The 20,059-nt window shown below is 57.7% G+C and overlaps 1 protein-coding gene across 2 annotated transcripts; it reads right to left on the reverse strand.

Annotated features, from left to right (window-relative positions):
• Nucleotides 1-1,184: 1,184 nt before the first annotated feature.
• LSM14B (LSM family member 14B) lies at nt 1,185-13,322 on the reverse strand. Of its 2 annotated transcripts, XM_061208333.1 has the most exons (10): nt 13,014-13,322; nt 10,981-11,144; nt 9,733-9,868; nt 8,842-8,958; nt 6,475-6,642; nt 6,159-6,236; nt 5,783-5,944; nt 5,281-5,431; nt 3,324-3,509; nt 1,185-2,768 (listed from the first exon to the last, which is right to left on the reverse strand). In XM_061208333.1, exons 1-9 carry the CDS (start codon nt 13,138-13,140, stop codon nt 3,338-3,340), a joined length of 1,275 nt encoding a protein of 424 aa, XP_061064316.1. In that variant the 5' UTR covers nt 13,141-13,322; the 3' UTR covers nt 1,185-2,768; nt 3,324-3,337. The 2 variants fall into 2 exon arrangements, with proteins under 2 accessions (XP_061064316.1, XP_061064317.1); XM_061208334.1 differs by lacking the exon at nt 8,842-8,958.
• Nucleotides 13,323-20,059: the final 6,737 nt, after the last annotated feature.

The raw sequence follows: 20,059 nt of genomic DNA on the forward strand, positions 1-20,059 counted from the left end.
TCTGCCGCTGCTCGGGAGGCCCTGCCACCAGCCCTGGTGATGGCATTGCTTTTTGGCTTCCTTTGCCCCAGAACTCACAAAAGGCTTCTTAGAAGAGTCCTTGGGCTGGTTGTCTCTTCCGACCACAGTGGTTGGTAGGACTCCAACGCCAGGGCTCTGCTCTCTGTCTCCAGCCTCTCTTGTACTGGGTTCTCATTCAATGGCATATATACGTCAGGCTTCTAAAGAGGACTAAAGCGTATCCCTGGCGGTCCAGTGGTTAGGACTTGGTGCTTTCACTACTGAGGGCTCAGGTTCAGTCCCTGGTAGGGAAGCTAAGATCCCATAAGCCATGCGGCACGGTCAAAATAAATAGGGGTAAAGAGGCCCAGATACATTTTAAACTTAGCCTAAAGTGTCTAATCGTCACAATGATTGTCAGTTTAAAGTTTTAATAGCAAGGTTAGTCATAGGTGGTAAACTGTGACTTAACTATATTTAGACTCTCTAGCAGAGAAATACCTGTTTAGCCTGAGTGCTGAGTCACCTACCTAGTTTAGTGCTAAGGCCAGTTGCATGTAGCAGGTCAGCTATGGAAGGTTTTTATTTTTAATTGGTCAAAGATGTTTGTTAGTCAGCAAAAAAATGGAAGGTTGCTAAGAGTTTGTTAAATTCTGAAACTACCAGCAATGCTCAGGATCTGTTGGAGAGTGGTAGACAGCCCGGAAAAGGAAGCTGGCAAGAACACAAGGCTGCATGCAGATGTCACAGGCCAACTCGGCCTGCTGTCTGGTCCTCCTCTCAGCCTGAATCACTCACAGATGGCCAGGTGGGCCTTAGTCCTGAGATTGCTTTTTAAAAATCACCTGGAGGACTTCCCTGGTGGTGCAGTGGTTAAGAATCCGCCTGCCAATGCAGGGGACATGGGTTCAAGCCCTGGTCCGGGTGGGTTCAAGCCCTGGTCCGGGAGGATCCCACATGCCACGGAGCAACTGGGCCCGTGTGCCACAACTGCTGAGCCCACGTGCCACAACTACTGGAGCCCGTGCTCCGCAGCAGGAGAGGCCACCGCAACGAGAGGCCCGCGCACCGCAACGAGGAGTGGCCCCCGCTCAGCGCAACTAGAGAAAGCCCGCGCATAGCAACGAAGACCCAACGCAGCCAAAAATAAATGAATGAATTTATATTAAAAAAAAATCGCCTGGAAACCCACTGCAGTGAAATTACATGCTTTCAGTCTGAAACCAGCCAAGTCTTGGCTTTTCTCTGTAGTCCCAGGGTCCAGCCCTGTAACAGGTTCGAAGGCATCAACAACGTGAAAGTTCTGGGGAGCCTGGAAGCTGTTATTACGGCAGCGAAGGGGCCACTTCCGAAGCAGGTTCTCTAAACTAGTGTCCAGAGTATCCGGAAAGCAGCACCACTCACCCCGGGAGGGTGGCTCTCAGTAACCTAGGGCCTGGTTCATTGCCCTGTACCCAGACTGGCCAGGTCTCAACTCCAGAGTGCCAGATGTCCCCCAAATCTGAACAGCACACAACACCTTCCTTGACAGGCATGTGAGCCATGATGTAACTCGGGCAACAGAGTCAACAGGATTATTTATTTTCAGAGCAGAGAAGAAGAGGGTTTTAAAGGTTTGCATGTTTGTTTATAATTACAAGTTTACATTGCTCCAACAGAGCAGCCACATTGCTATGTTCTAATTCTTAGCCATTAATTCCTACAAAAATAAACCTAAGCTTTTACAGTAACTTAAGCGATACAGAACTGAAACCGTTAGGCCTGCTTAAAGGGATTTAGTTACCAAGGTGCTTATGCTCACCACCATGCCCTGTCAGAGGGACGCATGCTTCTACTGAAGGTCTGATCCCTTTGTTCATGCAACAAATTTATATTCCCCACCCTCCCGCCACCCACCAGTAAAACAAAAACACAGAACTATTTACAAGTGAGAGGAAATATGCTCTCGGTCAATTGACCTTGCAAAAAAAAAAAAAAAGACTGGCTCATTTCCAAGTGGATGAGACACCGAACAGTGTTCGGCCAGAGTCCAATGCTGACTGGCCTGGGTCAGGGACTGGCAGGGAGAGGGCAGGAGGGAGAGGGATGCCGCAGAGGAGCTTGTCCTGGGCATATTCACCCCCAGCCCCGATTCCTATGGAAGCCACACTCCAAGTGACAGCTCCCAACTCCCTCCCGTTCAGGGCCCCCGACCCCGCCAGCCCGTAGTCGCCGCTGCTCGGGATGTCAGGGTCGTCTGGTTTGCTTCTACAACGTGATCTGTGGGACACCCCACTTTCCATGCCCTAGGCCCCCCCATGCTGGCCACGCCTGGCTCCTAGGCCCCACCTGTGACAGTGGGTGCCAGGCCAGCAGCACCAGCGGCCAGTTGGATTACAGAGATGCGCTTGGCTGCTGCATTTGCCAAATGGGATTTGCTTCCACGTTAAAAATCAAAGCTGTCCAAAAAAGGTCACAAAGTGAGGATCACACGCTTTCGCTCTAGAAACCTTTCTGCAAAATACCAAAACCTTAGAATCAGGCTGTGCACAACTAAAAAGGAAAAATAGGCCAAGATACCTCAAAGAGGTTTCCCCTATACACGTCCCCCCAAAAAAGTGGTTCTAACTCAGACCATGTCCAAGTTCGGTTCAGTCCAAAACATAAGCAGTAGCATGGGAATTTTCCAAACTCAGTAAACAAAGTGACCCACGTCTCCTGCAGGAAGTGCAGCGTTTTCCAACGTCCTCGTAGACACAGCCTGGCGTCGGTGCCGCTTCAGCGAGAGCCTGCGAGGAGGAGCCACAATGCCTAGTGAGCATGTCCAGGCAGCTCCCCGGCCCGAGCCCAGCACCGTGGATGAAGGGCAAGGGCTGCTCAACCTCCCTCCCACCCCAAGTCAGGCCGGGGCTTCCCAGACCTTCCCATCACAACCCAAGGTCATCGTTTTTGTTCACACCGGGGGGCGGGAAAGCAGCTCCAGGTCCCACCCGTAGCCCACTCACCGCGCAGCCCCTACGGGGCACACACGTCACCCTCGACCTAGTTAAAAATGCAGACTCAAGGTCAGTGCAAGGCCAGGCTGGAGCTGAGACCTGGCTTGTAACCATCTCTCCTTCCTGACCACACCGGAGTGGGGAGCACCCAGCCCTCCTGCACCTGGACCCTCACTTTGACAACCCCGGGGCCTGGGTCCCACCGTCCCCAAGAGCCCCCTGGGGGATTCACTCAGAGGGTCGGGGCCTCAGTTTGGCTCCGAAGCTCCTGAAGAGGCTTCTACCGGGCCAGCCCTGTCCGGATGCCGCCCCCCCCAACCAGAGGACCCCAGAGCTCCCCTCACTCACCTTCGGCTGCCTCCTTACACCCTGCCAGTCCCAGCTCTGTGGGACGTCGGGTTACGACGGGCCGCACCGTTGCCCCTGCCCCCTCGAAATCCACCCCGGAAACTACGGCCACGAAGAAACCTTCCCGACACCCCGAAGGTCTCCGTGTTGAGCTTCCTCTCTTCAGCCCACGTCGTCCGCCTGGAACTGAACCAACAAGACAAGGAGCGTGAGACCGACTACAGCGGACACTCCTCACAGCTCTCCGGGCCGGGCCCCAGCCTCACACAGCCAGGGAGGGAGATAGGATAGACAGACGGATGGTGACTCGTCACTGGAGCCACTGGGGGAGCAATCCAGTCAGGACCCTGGAGCCTGAGACTCAACATTGCAGGGGCTCCCAGCCCAATTTCCAACCAGGCCTGTCTCCCACTGGACGGGGCTGCTCGGTATAAATCTCTCACACCTGCGTCATCTAAGGCCGGCACGCGACACCAGCGTGCTACGAAGGAAGCCCTCCCTGCTTGCTAGGCCCAGGGCCCGTGCAGGCTCCGAGACCTGGAGCAGATCACGGACCCCTCCAGACGAGTCTCCAGAAATGAGGAGGAAGCTGGGCTAAACGGAGCAGGGTCCCCAAGTCGATGACATGTACGCTTTAGGGGAGGTGCGGATGCAGCACCAACGCTGCCAACACTCGTTTCTGCACCTCCAGCAAGGACCCCCCCATGTCCAACTGTGTGCCACGGGGCTACTTACAGGCAGCTCACACGCAACACACCCAGCCCGACCCCCTGCTCTGCTGCCCCCCCCAGACCGCCTCACTCCAAGCAGCAGCAACCGCAGCCTTCAGCCATCCAGGCTCTCCTCACAGCCCATCAGCAAGCCTTCAGGGCATGTCAGAGGCCAAGCCTCTCTCCCCTCCTCCAGCACTGCCCACTACCCCAAAGCCTCTGACGTGACCACTCAGCTTCCATGCCTGCCCCACCTCTGCCCACTCTCCACAAAGCAGCAGTGAAACCTCAGAGAGCACTGCTCTTCCCAAGCCAGTTGTCACCGTGACCTACAAAGCCCGGCAGGGACCATCCCATCTTCATCGCTCCTCCCTGACCCCCCCAGGCTCCGCTCCAGCCACACAGCAGCTGCACGTGCCCGCCTCCACCTTGCACCCCGTCCTGCGTTCACCCGCCCACTGGCTCCCGAACCTCACCCGAGACCTCGGCGCTCCACTCCCCTCACACCCAACACACGCCCCAACCTCTCCCGCCTCACTGCTGGGTGTTATCTCGTGCGCCTGTGTTTTGTTCTCTTTCCCCCGCCACAGCGTAAGAGGGTGGCGGGGGGAACAGGGACCTCCCGGCTTGCTGTCTGCTGTTCCCCCAGTGCCCGCAGTGTGTCTGCTACTCCGTTGGCGAACGAATGGATCTGAGTTTCCACACCATGCCCACTCTGTAGACTTGGTTTACTGTCTAGCTGGTTCTCGGGCAACATCTGAGCACCAGCTGTTGGGTGCTAAAAACAAAGCACGTGACAGAGTCCCCGGCCTCGAGCAATCAGGTGGGTGAAAGAATACTGCGGACACTCCTGCCAGCTGCCTCAGGTAGCAAGGGCCTCAGGCCACCAAGGTCAGACCAAGAAGCAGGCCCAGGTGAGGTGGTACAGAACGGGAACATCGATGCGGTGGGGAGGGTGGTCCAGCCCAACCTTGATGAGAAAGGGGCAGCTGAGCAAAGAGGGGCCGGGACCTGGGTCAGATCCCTCAGGTGCCTGTGACCGCCAGGGCTTCCCACACCACCACCTACCGCTGGCACCGCTGGGCCTGACGTACCAATTACGGTGAAAATGTGAGCCTAAGAGATGTGCCTTGAACCTAAGATCTGGGTTTGGTCTCCAAGAGAGCATGCCCCAGTCTCAGAGTTTGGGGGCAGAGTGTCTTCCCACCAGCTCCCCCAGGCCTTGCCCGGCCCCCCAGCCCCCTGACCTGGTCTTGAGTTCAGAGGAAATGTTGTCAAAGAAGGACTTGGATTTGTCATAGTAGCAGTTGGGCCCCAGATGATCCTCCTCAGCAGGGGCCTCGTCACTCTGGGTCACCACCGCCAGGTCCTTCTCCTCCCCTTTCTCAGCTTTGTCGTCTACGCAGAGAAGCAGAGCGCTGAGATGCCAAGGAGCAAACAAAGCCCCTTCCACCAGGACAGGTCCTCGCTGGGCCACTCGAGGGCTGTCCTCAGGCCTCAGGGAAACGGCCACGAGTGTCCTGCACTACGTGGAAAGCTCTTCTGGCTCCTCACTACTGGTCTCGTCCAGCCCTGGGCCCTGCGATCTGCTACTCATCCCCCGAGCACGGTCCTCCCCCCAGACTCCTCTCCTTTCTGGGAACTCCTCAGACGGCACGGTTTCCCCGCCGACCACCATCCCAGCTGCCCCCGCCCGTCTCTCCTTGACCTGCGCTGTGGACACTCCTGGGGTGGGGCAAATTTTCAAACCTTTAAAATTCAGTTTCTTCTTAAATTCTTTGTCCAGCTCCTCTCGGTTGAACTGGGCATTTGCACTCTCAAAATCAAAGTCGCCTTCAAACTTGATTGTGTTTTCCTTGACGTTAGTTGGACGGCTTTGCCCTCTGGAGCGATTCCTTGTTCGTCTGTTCCCTGTGAGAAGGAAAGGACAGCCCTGGCTGGTAAGCCACTAACTCAGCATTACTCGGTGTGAGACAGAAGACAAAGCGGGGACAGAGCACACCGAAGCTGCCGCTGAGCCCAGCACCCTGAAACCGTCGCCCACGGAGAAGCGGGCAGGAGCGGTAAGCGGAGCGCGACCGGGTGGTTCTCGGCTCCCCAGAACTCAAGTGGCAACAGCTGTTACCTGATCGCCTCCTCTGAGGTCTTCTGTTCTCGTCATTCACCTGCCCTTGAGTCTGCACAGCTGCCGGCTGAGCTACATCTAAGGCGCAAAAAGGAAGAGTAAGGCAAAGCGCCTGCGAAAGCAGAGCCCCGGGACGGGAGCAGAGCCTGGCGGCGGGAGCAGGGCGGCGCCACCGGGGACCGCACAAGAGCCGGCCCTGCAAAAGCCTACAGGGCGGGGGGCGGGGGTGTCTAATTAAAGGGTAAAAAAAGAACCCCAGGAAGCGCCGTGCCACTGAGAACATGAACAAACCCCAGGGGAGTGAGTATTTAAGTACCGCTGGCGGCCTTGCTGCTTGGCGGGGCTGGGCGCCCGTTGAGCTGCATCCCCGCGGTGCCCTTGCCAGGTAACAGCTTTTTGGTGTTCAGGTTATCAAGAGAACCAGTCTGGACAGCCTGCTCCACCATGGGGCTCTTGCTGACTGAGACAGCCGGAAAGCCAGCTCCTGCGTTGAGGAGGAAGAGAGGTTAATAACGGAGACAAGGAGAAGGCCACACCCCCTCGCCCCCGACAGACACAGACACTCCTCGTCCAGCTGGCTGTGCGGCAGGAGGAAGGCAACCGCCTGGAGAGGTTCTACCGAACCCAGGCAAAGCCCCCACCCCGCACCCTCCCCTCTGCGTCTAGCCCAGGCAGCAAAAAAGCCAGCAGGCTCCCCCAGTTAGGGCATCCGGAGGAGGGAAAAACGGCCCAGCACAATAAGCACCTCTCAAGCGGTTTAGAAAAAGCTTCCCCCAAACCCACAAGCTCTAACCCCGAGGGGGCTCGGCAGTCCCGAGATGCCGGTGAATTCACGGTCTGAGAATGTGTTTCGCTCTGGGCCATGCTGGACAAGAACCGTCCCAGTCTGGCATCTTCCACAGAATGCAGTGCTCAGCCTTTGAAGTTAAAATTCTAGAACACTGTCGTTTTTGCTTAAGGCACGATAAAACCAAAAAGGATGAAGGATGAGAGCTGACTACAGAGAAATAACAGCCTGCATTCCTCCGGGTGAAGGCTCATCATAAGAAACGAAGGGTTCCCAGGCTGCCCTTGGAGACGGCGCTGCACTGAGTCTGTTCCCACCACACGGCATCCCCAAGCCTGAGCGCAGGGGTGCTCAGAACCCGGCCTCAGTGGAGGTGCCCCTCACGAGATGGGCCTCTGCCGCAAGAAGAGGACAGAGAAGGGTGTGCCACACACGTCAGGCCATCTCCTCCTTTCCCCTCCCACGTTCCGGTGGGCACTGTTTAAACGGGACAACTGAGGACTGGGGGGAGGTGCACAGACTTTTGAGACAGAAATAAATGAGCCCTAACCATGGAGTAACTATTATCGGAGGGGCAGCCCAACACAGTGAAGACTGGATAGTCTACCTTTGTTTTTAAACATAGAACAGAAACTATTGTCAGAAATTACTCTGAGAAATTCCTCACAACCTGATCAAAAGTACTCAGAGGGCAGGCCCTACATACTGATACTTCTTTTTCTTTTCTTATTTTTTTTTTTTGGCCGTGCGGCATGCGGGATCCTAGTTCTCCCCGACCAGGGATTGAACCCGTGCCCCCTGCAGTGGAAGCGTGGATTCTTAACCACTGGACCGCCAGGGAAGCCCCCCTACTGGTACTTTTAAGTGTCCTCTGTGATGGGCATTCATTGACCTAGACCACTTCCTCCGGCCTAGCGCCTCACTCAGCACGGCCCTCCCTGAACAAGACAGCTGCTTCCTGCTCACGCTGTAACTGGATGGGGCAAGAATCTTGGGCTCATTTGCTTTTCAAATAAAAAGATCAGTCAAAGTATCTTGCCCTAAGAGCAGTTTTATGTAAATTATCCTAAGGACAATGAACTATCTTGTGCAATTTTTAAGTGGGGAAAGAAACATCACTACCGCTGTAACTCAGATCCACTGGCATACATGCAGGAAAGCAACACATGCAAAGTAACAGACTGACAGTAGTTGTGTGCCATAATGAAAGCCCCAGGTATCATCTTGAACAGAGTCTCTGCAAAGGTGAGGGCGGCGCACATGGCGCTCTCACGTCAGACCTCCGGTGAAAGGAGAAGGCCCAGAAAGGGCAAGAAACCGCCCACAGGTGCGGCACCCGGCAGACAGGTGGGACAAACCAGTGTTACCAAGCCGGTCATCAGGCCCACTGCTCACCCGGTCAACAACTCAGGCCAGCCATCCAATTTTAATGGTGCTTCATTTTACAAAGACACCCGAGGCCCCCGATGCTGAACGCCCTGGATGGGTGAGGAATGTGCCACACGGGTCCTAGAGCAGCGTGCCTGTTACTTGGGGGATCGCCCTGCAGTCTTACCCAGCAACCTACACTGCATTTAGGACCAGCAGAAACCCCGGGAAGTGGCCTTCTGTGCAGAGGGACGTTTCCCATACGTGGCAATCACAGTACAGGTCAAAACAGACCCTGGACCCAGGAGAGTGAACAAAGTGCACTGCTGGTTCTTTCTAATACCCTCTTTAAAATTGTGAGAGTTAGTAAGTCAGGATTACGTGCAGAAACACACAGAGGCAGTTTAACTGATCCACGGGCTTGGCAAATTATCTGCTACAGCTACTGTCATTCTGGTCTACTGGTTTACCCCCTCGCTCTTAGGATGGCTCGCAAGACAGCATGCAGTTCTGCAAAACTGCTGTTACCCTTGGAAGTGAGCTGATGTGACTCTGAGGACATGTCAAGCTCTGAAACGGGCTGTGGAGATGGAGAAGAACTAGGGCTGGAAGCCGCGGCTGAGGCTGGAGGGCTTACCAACTTTTCTAAAAGAAGATAAAGGAGAAAAGAGCAAAAAAAAAAAAAAAAAAAAGCACACAAATAAGTAATGAGAAACTCGTCTTGTGTATAGCAGGCTTGGAAAGAGCCAAGCCATCTCTCATAGGACACTTTGCTCACACAAGCCTAATCTAGAAACAGGGAGCCAAGCTGAGAAGGGCTCCTGCACCCCAGGAGCAGCAATCAAGACAACAAGGGTCTTCTATTAGAAGCACGTGACTCATATGAGTGAAGGGGGTGATGCCTGCAACTCCGTGGTTTGAATGTGCCGCAAACCTATGGCCAAGGTGACTCTCGCTCCATGCGTGTAGAAGCGAACCTTACTCAACCTTAGGGGAAACTTCATTTTTGAGCAAAGCACTGACACGAGAATGGTAAAAGGATAGGATAGGTGGGCGTTGCATTTAACTTTTGTATTTATAGGCTGACAAATGTGCAAATGGTTAGAACTCATCTGTAATTACACACATCGGTTATTTCTTCTTTGAACCAGACGTACCACAACTTCCACCCAGACACAGGCTGACACTTTAAATGAATTTTGATTCGATTCATCTGTTCCAAAACTCACCCTGCTGCCTCTTCCACTCAACTGAGGAGTTACTAAGCGTTCTAACTAGTTGAAGGGCCACTGAAGAAGGTGCTCAGTGTGCACTGCCAGCTGAACGTGACATGAACACAGCGTCCCCACCACCAGGGTCTGGCCCCGCTCCTGGATGTCACGGCACAGGCACTTTACCAGGTAGAAAAAGGTTACTCACCTAAACCCAAGGAAGCGGCATACTGCTGGCTGAGCAGGGAGCTGGCGGCCAGCTGGCTGTAGGGCGGCATCCCTCGGAAGGGGCTGTAAGGCACGTGTGGCTGGAAGGAGGAGGCCGAGCCCGAGCCCAGGGAAGACTAAGCAATGAGACACACAGGTGAGAGCAGCTCAAGGCCCTCCTGTCACCCTGCCTGGAGAGCACCGTGCAGACCGGCAAAGGCAGCCCGATCCGTCTGCCTGCTCCGGGAGGCCGAGGCGGCACTGAGGGGCGCGTGAGCCTCCAGGGTGGCCTAAGGGGCTCAGAGCTGCCTTTTCCACGTTCACCCCCAGCTCCATCTGCCAGGTAATTCTAACACGACCTTCTCCTAACTCCACGAACCCCTCTAATGGCCCCACTACCGGTCGTCAGGGAGTCCAGGCTCTGCCAGGGACGAGGATGGCGTCCTCACCTGGGCCCTGGCCGCAACACGCCGGGGCACGGCTGTATAGCCGGGGAACTACCCCACGCGGCGTCCTCTCTCCGGCTCCCCGTGCTCCCGGGAGGCCCCTTCGTCCCTCAAGGCCTGGCTCGAGCACGTCCCTCTTCTGGAGTTCCCAAGGCCGCTCACCTCAAACCTTTCAGAAGTCTGGCCCGGGGCTTCTCCACGTGCCCACACAGCCCAGCGTGCAAGCCCCACCCTGCAGGGAGCACGCTCTGTCCCGCCGCCTCCTGCAGTGTGAGCCCCGCAAGAGTCGGTGAAAGTCGAGGTTTACAAGCCAAGACGATATTAGCCTGGACTCCCTAGTAATCCTGGGCAGAACACGCCATAACACAGCAGGCAGGCACACGGCATGACACCTGCAAATTCAGCATCCCACAACGCTGAATTTATCACCGGGACAGTGTTGGGAGAGCGAGCCCTGCTGTCCCAAGTCCCTACTAGCATCTCTCTTACTCACAGCATGCCACCGGGGCTTCAGGCTTACCCACCCGAGACAAAGGACAAACGCCAAGTGCCGGCAAGACTAAGAGCACTCTCCCCTGCACCGCCCAACACGCTGGGCCGGCCTCACTCTACAGCACACCCGGTGCATGCCGCAGGAGATGAGGCCTCCCACAGAACGCCAACAGCTAGACAAAGTTCAACTGCTTTTCACGAAAAGGCTATTCCTCGAGTTGAGCGCTCTGGCCAGATGACACCCAGCTCCGCTTGGAAGCCGGCGCCGCTTAGAGACGGTGCCCACGGCAGAAACGGGGCAGCGCACTTACTTGAACAATAGCAGGGTCCTGAGGGAGCGCATGCTGAGCTTTCGGAGGTTCACACACAGTAATGTCTTTGATGTCACTTCCCCGGAAGATGATGTACTCATACACTTCCTCTCTAGGGGGGGCAGGCCTATCTGTGGGACGGTCTTCAGTACCAAAGGACCTCACTTAGGGGTTGAGAAAAAGAAGGGTTATGTTGTCATCCTCAACCAAGTGCATTCAATCAGTCCTCCCATAGGAGCCATCCACAGCATGCAGTTTCCACGTTTCAACTGCTCCGCCCCCGATTATCAACGGACAATACCTACAAGACCCCAGCTGGCAAAGCTCCAAAAAGTTCTAGGTCACAAAGACGACCACGAACGATTCAGAGCCTGACAGTCTCCCTTCCAAACACGGAAGGCCAGCGCTCTTGCAAAACGACGTCTGCTTTGCAAATCTACCCCCCCACCCCCGCCCGCCGCCCCGGTTCACATCTGACTTTGCAGATTAAACAGCCCCAAAGCTGCTTTTTGATTGAAGCCTCGCAACACACCGCCCCTGGGGAGTCTCTTTTCTTCTGAGAAAAGCCAGCAGGTTGAGTGTCATCCCCACCCTTCTGCCCACAAGCAGCCTGGGAGGAGCTGGTAGGGAAACAATGGAAGAAAACGGCCCAGAACGCGGACCCACACCACCAGCGTCTGTGCCTCCCGGAGGGGTTTCCTAGGGGATTAACCCCTACCGGCAGGGTTCAAGGAGCCCAAGCAAGTGCCTCCTTCTCAGGTCTCTGAGGCAGAGCTGGGCTTGAAGCAGCCTCTATCTAATCCTGGCACAACTCCCGCTGAGGACCAGGGACTACGCTGGGCCTCAGTTTTTCCAACGGGGGTCTCAGGCCAAATGTAGCCAAAAGCCAAGAGTACAAGTGACCACAAAATCTTACAGTACTAAACTATGTCCTGGAGCAACGCATCTATCGGAAAACTTAAATACTAGGCTTTCAAAGGAGCTACTCCCAGAGCTGGGAACTGACCACGACCTGGATGGAGGGGGCTCCCTCTAACACAGGAGCACGTAGCTGCGCCTTGACCCTTAGAGGCCCAGCCCAGTGTCTCCAGCCTAACAAGACCAATCAAACAAACAGGGTTTCTGCAGACCTGGCTGCACTCAGCACTTCCAAGAGGCAGGGGAAGGACATAATCATCGTCCCTGGAGGATGAAGACAAAGAAAGTTTGGGCCCACCTCCTGCCTCAACACGCTCAGAAGAGGCTCTGGACTCCGGCAGAGCCACAGTACAGCCATCTTTCTCTAGGTCTCCCAGGGACTTCAGTGTGGTTACCAGCGCCCGCAGGGAGGGATCGGTCACAAAAGGGTAAACCCACAGACCGAAGCGTCTGAATTAGAGCAGAAAGACGCTTTAAACGGGAGCATGGAGCCGCCAACCGATGCTCCTATCCCGACAGGAGAATCCATTAAGACGTGGTTATTTGTTCAGGCTCAAGGCCCCAGCTGCTTAATAGGTTCCAGAAGGGCTTGCAGGAGTCGCGTTTTCTCGCTCCCCAGCCTTCTGGGGAGGCCCCGGGGAGACTCCGGGCCCCTCGCCCCACCCCTCCCCCACAGACACCGGGTTCTCGGCGCCAGCTGCCCCCTCCGCCCTCGGGCAGCTGGGGAGGAAACAGCCTAGCAACGCCGACCCCCCACCTGCAGAGGTGGGCTACGCCGCGGGGGGGGGGGGGCTACGCCGCGGGGGGCGGGCGGCGCCGCGGGAGCTGGACCCGCCCCCACCTCCCCACCCCAACCCCGGGCAGGGCGGGCCGGCCGCGCACAATTACGCTGCCGCCGGGGCGCGGGGAGCCCATTGTGCAGGCCGAGCCCCAGAGGGCAGGGGCGGGAGCGGCGCGGAGGCCCAGGGCGCCCCGGGGGGCGCGGGCAGGATGTGGGGGGCGCCCCGGGGGGTGAGGCGGGTCTGCGGAGGGGACCCGGGGAGGGGGGGTAGGGCGGGGGCGCGGGCTCGGCTGTTGGCGGGGGCGGGGCGGTTGGGGCGGCCGCGGGGCGCTACCTTTGGCGAGCGCCACCGTGGAGTTGTCCGTGTCGATAGTGTAAAGAATGCCCTCGTAGCGAATCTGCGCCTTGGAGATGAGGCTGATCTTGCTGCCCAAGTACGGGGTGCCCGAGGAGCCGCTCATGGCGGCGGCCGCCCGGCCGGGCCTGGCCCGCTCGCCTTCGCGCAGTCGCCTCGCCGCCCGCTCCTCCGCCTGTGCGCCGCCTCAGCGCCGCCCGAGGGCCTGCGCGGGGACCAGAGAGCGAGAGACAGCGCGCGGTCGGGGGCTCTGAGGGGAACGCGGGGGAGGAGGGGTCGCAGCAGCCACATCCGGGTCCTGCGCCGCCACGGCCCGCCCCCGCACGCTCGCCGCCCATTGGCTCGCCTCGCCGGCCTCCCTTTAAATATGGCCGCGCTGTCGGCCTGGGGGCGGGCCCGCGCTCCGCGCCTGCGTAGCGAGCGCCGCCTGCCCCGGCGGGCTTTCCCCTGCTCTCCGCCCCACTTCTCGGCTGGCTCCCGGCGGGCCCCGCGCGGGGTGGGAGCACGAGACCCGGCGGGCGGGCCTGGAGGAGGGGTGGGAATCGGCCAGGGCGGAGCGCGCGTGCGCGGGAGGGGCGGGGCGCACGAGGGAGGGGGCGGGGCGCCAAAGCTCCGCCCGCCGCGCGTGCCACCCTTCTCAGGACCTGGGTGCGGGGAACCTGTGGATCGTGTTCCCCGGTCTCAGTTTCCCCTCTACAGCAGCGTGCCAGACGCTTTCCCCCGTGCTGGGCCGGAAGGTTGGGATGCGCCCCACTGTCACCTTCCCCAGGGGCAAAGGCTGGGGGTCCCTTCCCCGGAGAGTGACCGGGGGGGGCCGGGGTCACTGCCCGTGGGGTGAAGGTGTGGGGCCGGGAGGTCTCTTCCCCGGGGTAGAAGGCAGGGGGCCGGGCCGGGGTCATTGCCCGCGGAGTGAAGACGGAGGGTGGGGGGTGGTCTCTTCCCCGGGGGCGAAGGCGGGGGACCAGGGTCACTGCCCAGGAGGTGAAGGTGGGCGCCGCGCTCCGCGCGTGGGGCGCAGTGGTAACTGCGGGTAACGAGCGCTTCCGGCGCGTCAGCCGCTAAATATAAGGTGCTGAGCGCATCTTCTCTTTTAATCCGCCCCTCCCCCCAAACCTGCGGTGCCGTTCCGCGTCCCTTAAAATAAATCCCAGCCGGCCACCAGGGCCTCCGAGACCCGCCTGACCTGGCCTGCTTGCCGCTTTGCCTGGCTTCGGCTCGGAGGCCTCGCTGTGGAGAAACGGGCCGCCCCCTCCTGTTCGCCAGACCCCCTTCTTGCCTGCACAGCCCTTTGCTCGATTGGTGATTATGTCTGCGCTGGCTTTCTGCCTGTCTCTCCCTCTTGACCTCAGATCAGCGACTAGTATTAGGTCCTGAAAAAAACTTGGTGAGTGGTGACCAGCATTTTATAAAAATGAAACAATGAGAGAGGGCATCTCACAGTGAGTGCTCTTGTTCTGTGAAGCATTTATTTCACTTACACGTATTTAAGTGGGTATTTGATCAAGATGTAAAGTGTATTTCTTACAATAAGTGCCAGACGAAAAATGAAAGCCGCTGCAGAGAACACCTTACGGCAACCTGCACATATGCTCTGACTCCCCATTTTACAGAGGAAACTGAGACCCAGCACAGGACAGCTGCCCTGCCTGCCCTTTGTGAATCCCCCCATTCCACCAGCACCCGGCAACAGTAAGAGAACAGTATTGGGTTGGAGAAAAGGGAGCACAGAAAGAGCAGAAGAGAAGATGGAAAAGTCTTCTAAATACATCTGCCAAGATTTACCAGTGCATCTCTGCTCCTGGAGAATCGCGTTGGTGAGGAGAGGGTGGACAGCGCGGCCCCAGGGTTAGCCCAGATCCAGTCAGAGCGGTCTCCAGGCATCGGGGCATCCTGCCCTTGGACAGGAGACAGGACTCTCCCTCAGCACAACGCAGTCTTCCCCAGAGTGCACCTGTGTGGCGTTGGTGCCACCCCAGGTCTCCTGACCACCTCAGCGACCATCTGGCCTGGTGGTCCCCCTGTACAGCAGAGGTCCTCCCCCCCCACCACCACTTCCCAGGTCCAGAACACGACTTGCCTAAGGTCACAGGTTCTGTGCCTCGGAACTCTCGCCACAATCTTCTGTGTGTGCTGGAGGTGGGGACGCTTTCCTCACCAACTGGAGCCGATTCTACCTTGGAAGGGGGAGCTGGGTCCTGAGCTCCAGGATCAGGGCAGGGGGCAGTTCCCGGAGACCTCTGAGAGCCCACCGGGCCCCCGGGTGTACAGCTGGGTGGTTCCCTGAGGACATCAGTCACTGCCAATGCCCGGGCAGGGCAGAGGCTAAAAATATACGTGGCGCACAGGTCCAGGAAGGCTGGCCCTGCCACTCTTTCCTTGGTGTCCTGCCCAAAGTGGAGGGCACTTGTGAAAGGTCTGAGAGGGGGAGCAGTTGTGTGGAGCCTCAACTTGGCCCGGGAGTCCATTGGTGTGGTCTGTTCTCCATGCAAGGGCACACCCCTCCCTGAACAGCACCTCCACCCTAAACAGCTGTCCACAGTGCCCACCTGCTCGGTCATCACCAAGCCTTAGACTCCTGAGCCTGGGGATGTAGAGAGGGGAGCTGAGAAGCCGAAAAACCCTGGGCAGGTTGGACTCTCTGCCTCAGTTTCTCCTTTTGCCGGATTGAGAAGACAGCTGTCCTGCCCATCTCACTGCTGGATGTGAGGACCCCAGAAGATAATGCCTGTGACGGGCTTTTGAGAGGCGCTAGGGGCCCGTGCATGGGAGACGGTGGTCCCTGCAGAGGACCACAGAAGCGGCTGGCCGGGTTTCCACTGCACCCATGAGCCACGTACCAAGCCCTGTGTGTTTGGAGGACAGCGTCCCTTATTAAGGACGGGTGTGAAGATAAGGACCCAGGACCCGGCCTGGGGTTCCATCGCAGCCTGTGTCCTGTAGCAGGTGACGGGCACGTGGCCACAGAAGGCCACTTTGTGACTGATGTGAACCTGAGAAACAATGATGGGCCCAGCCACTGATTTCACAGGTATCATTGCTTAGTAGCAGCAAAACAAAACAGGTGAGTTGATTCAAAGAGGTATTAGTAATAGATAGGTGGACACAGATAAAACAGAAATTGAGTCTGGGGTCTGAAGCAGGGGATGTGCCAGCAGGGTGGGACCTTGCCTGTCCCCTCCTCTCCTTCAGGCCCTAACGCACGAGAGGGGCAGATGTCCACCCGCTAGGAGGGAGCCTTTGCCCGGAGAGAGCGAGGAGCCAGGAGGAAGCTGAGGGTTGCAGGCGGGCTGGGCGGCAAGGGCAAGGCTGGCTTTGAAGGTGACCCGTACCAGGAGCCTTTCAGGCAGGTCACAGGGCTGGGAGGCCCCGGGCGGCTGTGTTCAGGGCCTCTGTGGTCAGGGAGTAAAGACAAGAAAAGCAGGGTTGATCCCACACGGCCAGGAATTCTCCCCGAGGTCTCTGCTCTCTGTGAATCCAGTGGGAATCCATCCCCGTCCCCGGGGCCTGCAGGGCTGTTTTCCCTGGAGGCTCCGTGAGCACCGCTGGCTTGAGGTTCATGCATCTTTGGACCCCCCTCCTCCCCTCGCCCTTCTCCTTTACCCCTTCGTTCCTCTTCCGTCTCCCTCTCCTCCCCCTCCCCCTTCCCTACCTCTGCTCCTCGCCTCCCCCCACCGGCCGCCCACCCAGCTGAGCCTTCTGGTGACGAGGCATGCTGTGGGGAGTAAACAGAAGTGCGTTAGGACCCAGACCCAGCTGAGCAGCCTCGGCCCACCTTTCCAGGCCCGGCTGGGTGGGAGAGGTAAGCCAAGTTGATGGGACTTGGCAGCCCCAGACACTAGGTCCCCAAGTGTCAGATTCTAGCATGGCGGCCCTTCAAAAATACAGAGAGAAAACACTTAGAGAACATCCTGGGAACAGAAAGATGGACAGGCCAGTCGGCTTTCCTCTCCTGGTGATGATTAAGCCCCTCGATACTGAGGGCTTTAAGAGCTCAGGAACAGCTTAGGGTGCACATTCCTGGGACCCCTTAGCCACCTTTACCACCCAGGGCCGGTCAGGCAGACGTGGCTGGCATCCTGGCCCCAGAGCCTCCTGGCTGTGCCTCCAGCATGAAAAGTGGGGCCCAGGTTGTGCTTCGTGCTGTGAGGATGGAAAGTGCAAGCGAGCTGTTTGCACCAGGCCAGCGTGTGGGAGGGACCCTCGTAACCCCTCATCCTGGGTCACCAGCGTCCGCTTGCATGTGTGGGGCCTCCCTGAGCAGGGTGATAGGAAAGGTAGCTAGCGACCGGGGCCTACCACGCACACAGGGAGGGTTGAGGGAGGCTGCGGTCCCCTGGGCCCTGAGCATCCCCAGCTGGGCCCACCCTCACCCATCCCACAAGGCCCTCCTCACCCCTTCCCTCTGCCTGGGCTCCCTCACCGCCTCATTTAGGGAAGAAGAGGTGTCCAGGTCAGAGAGTCAGTGGTGAGGGTTTGGCTCCCCTGCGCCAGACCGGCAGGGGTGGCTGCTGAGAGGAGAAGTGGGACAAGACAGGTTTCAAAGGGGAGAAGGAAACTGCCCAGAGGCAGAGCGCGCGGGGGCCGCTCCTGGTTCCTCCTGCCTCCCCCTCTGCTATGTGCCCTGGGCGTCTCCTCCGGCCAGCTTCTCCTGGGGCAGGGTGCCGTCAGCCACGGTGACGGGGAGGCCAGCGGCTCAGGGTGACCTGCCTTCACACCCTAAGAGCTTCCACGCTGGCCTCGGGTTCTAGCGCAGAGCTTGGCACGAGGCAGGTGCACCATCGCTGTTTGGCTCACCTTGAAGGGGGCCACGAGAGGGCCCCGGACAGGGGCTCTGCCAGCGTTCCATGCCAGCCGCCCGCACCTTGCCTCCTGGTGGGTCCCGAGAGGAGGTCAGAAAAGGGGTGTGGGCAGTGGGGAAGGGGACTGTAGGGCCCCCTGTGTTCCCCTGAGCGCACTACCCGCACAGTCGGGGTCGTTTATATTTATCAACAGAAGATCCCTCTAAGGGCCCAGTGGCGATGCATGTATCTGTTTGGCAGCAGACGCTCACTGGAGCGTTTTCACAGCAGAGCTGGAGACCCCCACGACCCATGACCTCTAGCAGGAGACTGGGTCAGCCTGGGCACCACCCGTGAGCAGACCGTGGCCGCACAGACGGGGCCACGAGGGAAAGACACACAGAGAACAAATGCCCTGTACAGAGTCACAGGCCCCCGCAACGTACACAGGCTGCTGGAGGTGAGGATGGCGGCCCCCCGGGGCCTAAGGGTGAGGAGACCAGCCTGGGCTAGATGCTCAGCCGGGGTCACACGGCCACTGAGTGGCCAACCTGGGATTCCGGTCTGAGCCTCAGGCTGCTGACCCGGACACCCTGCCTCACGGTGCTGCCTGCTCAGCCGCGGGGCAGGTACCAGATGCGGCTTCTTCCTTCAAGGAACGCACGCTGTGCAGGTGCCCCAGCTGCAGACTGTGCTGAGGCTGCAGCTGGGCACTGCGGGGAGAGTTCCTTCACCTTGTCCTCTCTTGACCCCGTGCAAAGGACGCAGGATGCGTCCCAGGGAGTTGCCCCAGTATCCCAAAGGCCTACCCGGGGAGCATCCTAGGATGTGAACTCCAAGTCAGCTCCAAGGCTGGGCGCTTGTCTTTGCACCTGCCTGATGGTGCACGAGCGCCGGCCTGGCAGAACCGCAGCCCCCAGGAATGGAGTTGTGTAAATAAAGGAGTGGGGGACTTTCCTGGTGGTCCAGTGGTTAAGACTCCACATTCCCAACGCAGGGGGCCCAGGTTCGATCCCTGGTCAGGGAACTAGATCCCGCATGTCACAACTAAAAGTCCACATGCTGCAACTAAAAGATCCTGCACGTGGCAACGAAGATCCGCATATTAAATATTTAAAATTAAATATTTAATATTTTAAATATTTAAAATTAAATATTTAATATTTTAAATATTTAAAATTAAATATTTAATATTTTAAATATTAAAATTAAAAAAATAAAATAAAGAAGTAGTAGAGACAATCCAGCCCTCCCAAAGCCTGGGGTCACCTGGCAGTGCTCGGGAGCCAACGTGAGGACCCCTCGTCTGCGTACTGACAGTCTCACCTGGCGAGAGGCTGGAGTGTGGATGGAAAGCATCCTGCCGGGCACATGGGTGTTTTTGCAAGTGTGAAGGTCCACCCTGTGAACACCATACACCTTCCCTTCTGTGGCTGCCTTAACCCCCCGAACGCAAAGGCTTGGTGGCCAAGCCTGGGCACCGAGGCAGACGCTTGTCGTGATGCGGACGCCCTCGGACGGGCGGGGGCGTGTGTGGCAGAAGGGGCAGCATGCGGGCTGGGCTGAGAAGCGGGCTCTCCTGCAGGAAGATGCCTCAGTCCAGAGCTGCTTCCAGATTTTCCAGGAGGTTTCAGCAGCTGGATGGGGCGGACGGCACCAAAAACACATTGCCATGGCTCGTGTTGCTCATACAAGCGATCGCAGACCTCCAGAAGTACATATTTGTCTTTCCCAAGCAGCAAACACGAGAACCACATTTGCCTTGGGAGTCTCCCTGGGTTCGGGGACGTGTTTTCACAAATGGCGTTTACCACGCTCCCTGGACTCTCGGGGCCCGCGGTGCCGAGTCTGATCTCTCTCCGCGCTGGGCTGGACTGAACTCACGCTTATTCGTTCATTTATTTGTTTGCTTAGCAACATTATTGAGGTATTATTTACATACCATAACATTCACCCATTTAAGGCGTTCAGCTCAGTGGTGTTTAGTATAGTCACAGAATTGTGCAGCCATCACCACTGTGTAATTCCAGAACATTCCAATCCAATCACAACTCCCGAAACCCTAGAGCCACTAGCGGTCACTCCCCACCGCCCTGCCCCCCAAGGCCCAGGTAACCACGATGGATTTGCCTGTTCTGGACATTTCCCATTCATGGAATCATACACTACGTGGTCTTTTGTGACTGGCTCCTTTCACTATGCGTACGTTTATGAATGTTTTCAAGGCTCATCCAGGTTGCAGCATGT

Source organism: Eubalaena glacialis, chromosome 13 (assembly GCF_028564815.1).
Source record: "Eubalaena glacialis isolate mEubGla1 chromosome 13, mEubGla1.1.hap2.+ XY, whole genome shotgun sequence".
Classification (NCBI taxonomy): Eukaryota; Metazoa; Chordata; class Mammalia; order Artiodactyla; family Balaenidae; genus Eubalaena; species Eubalaena glacialis.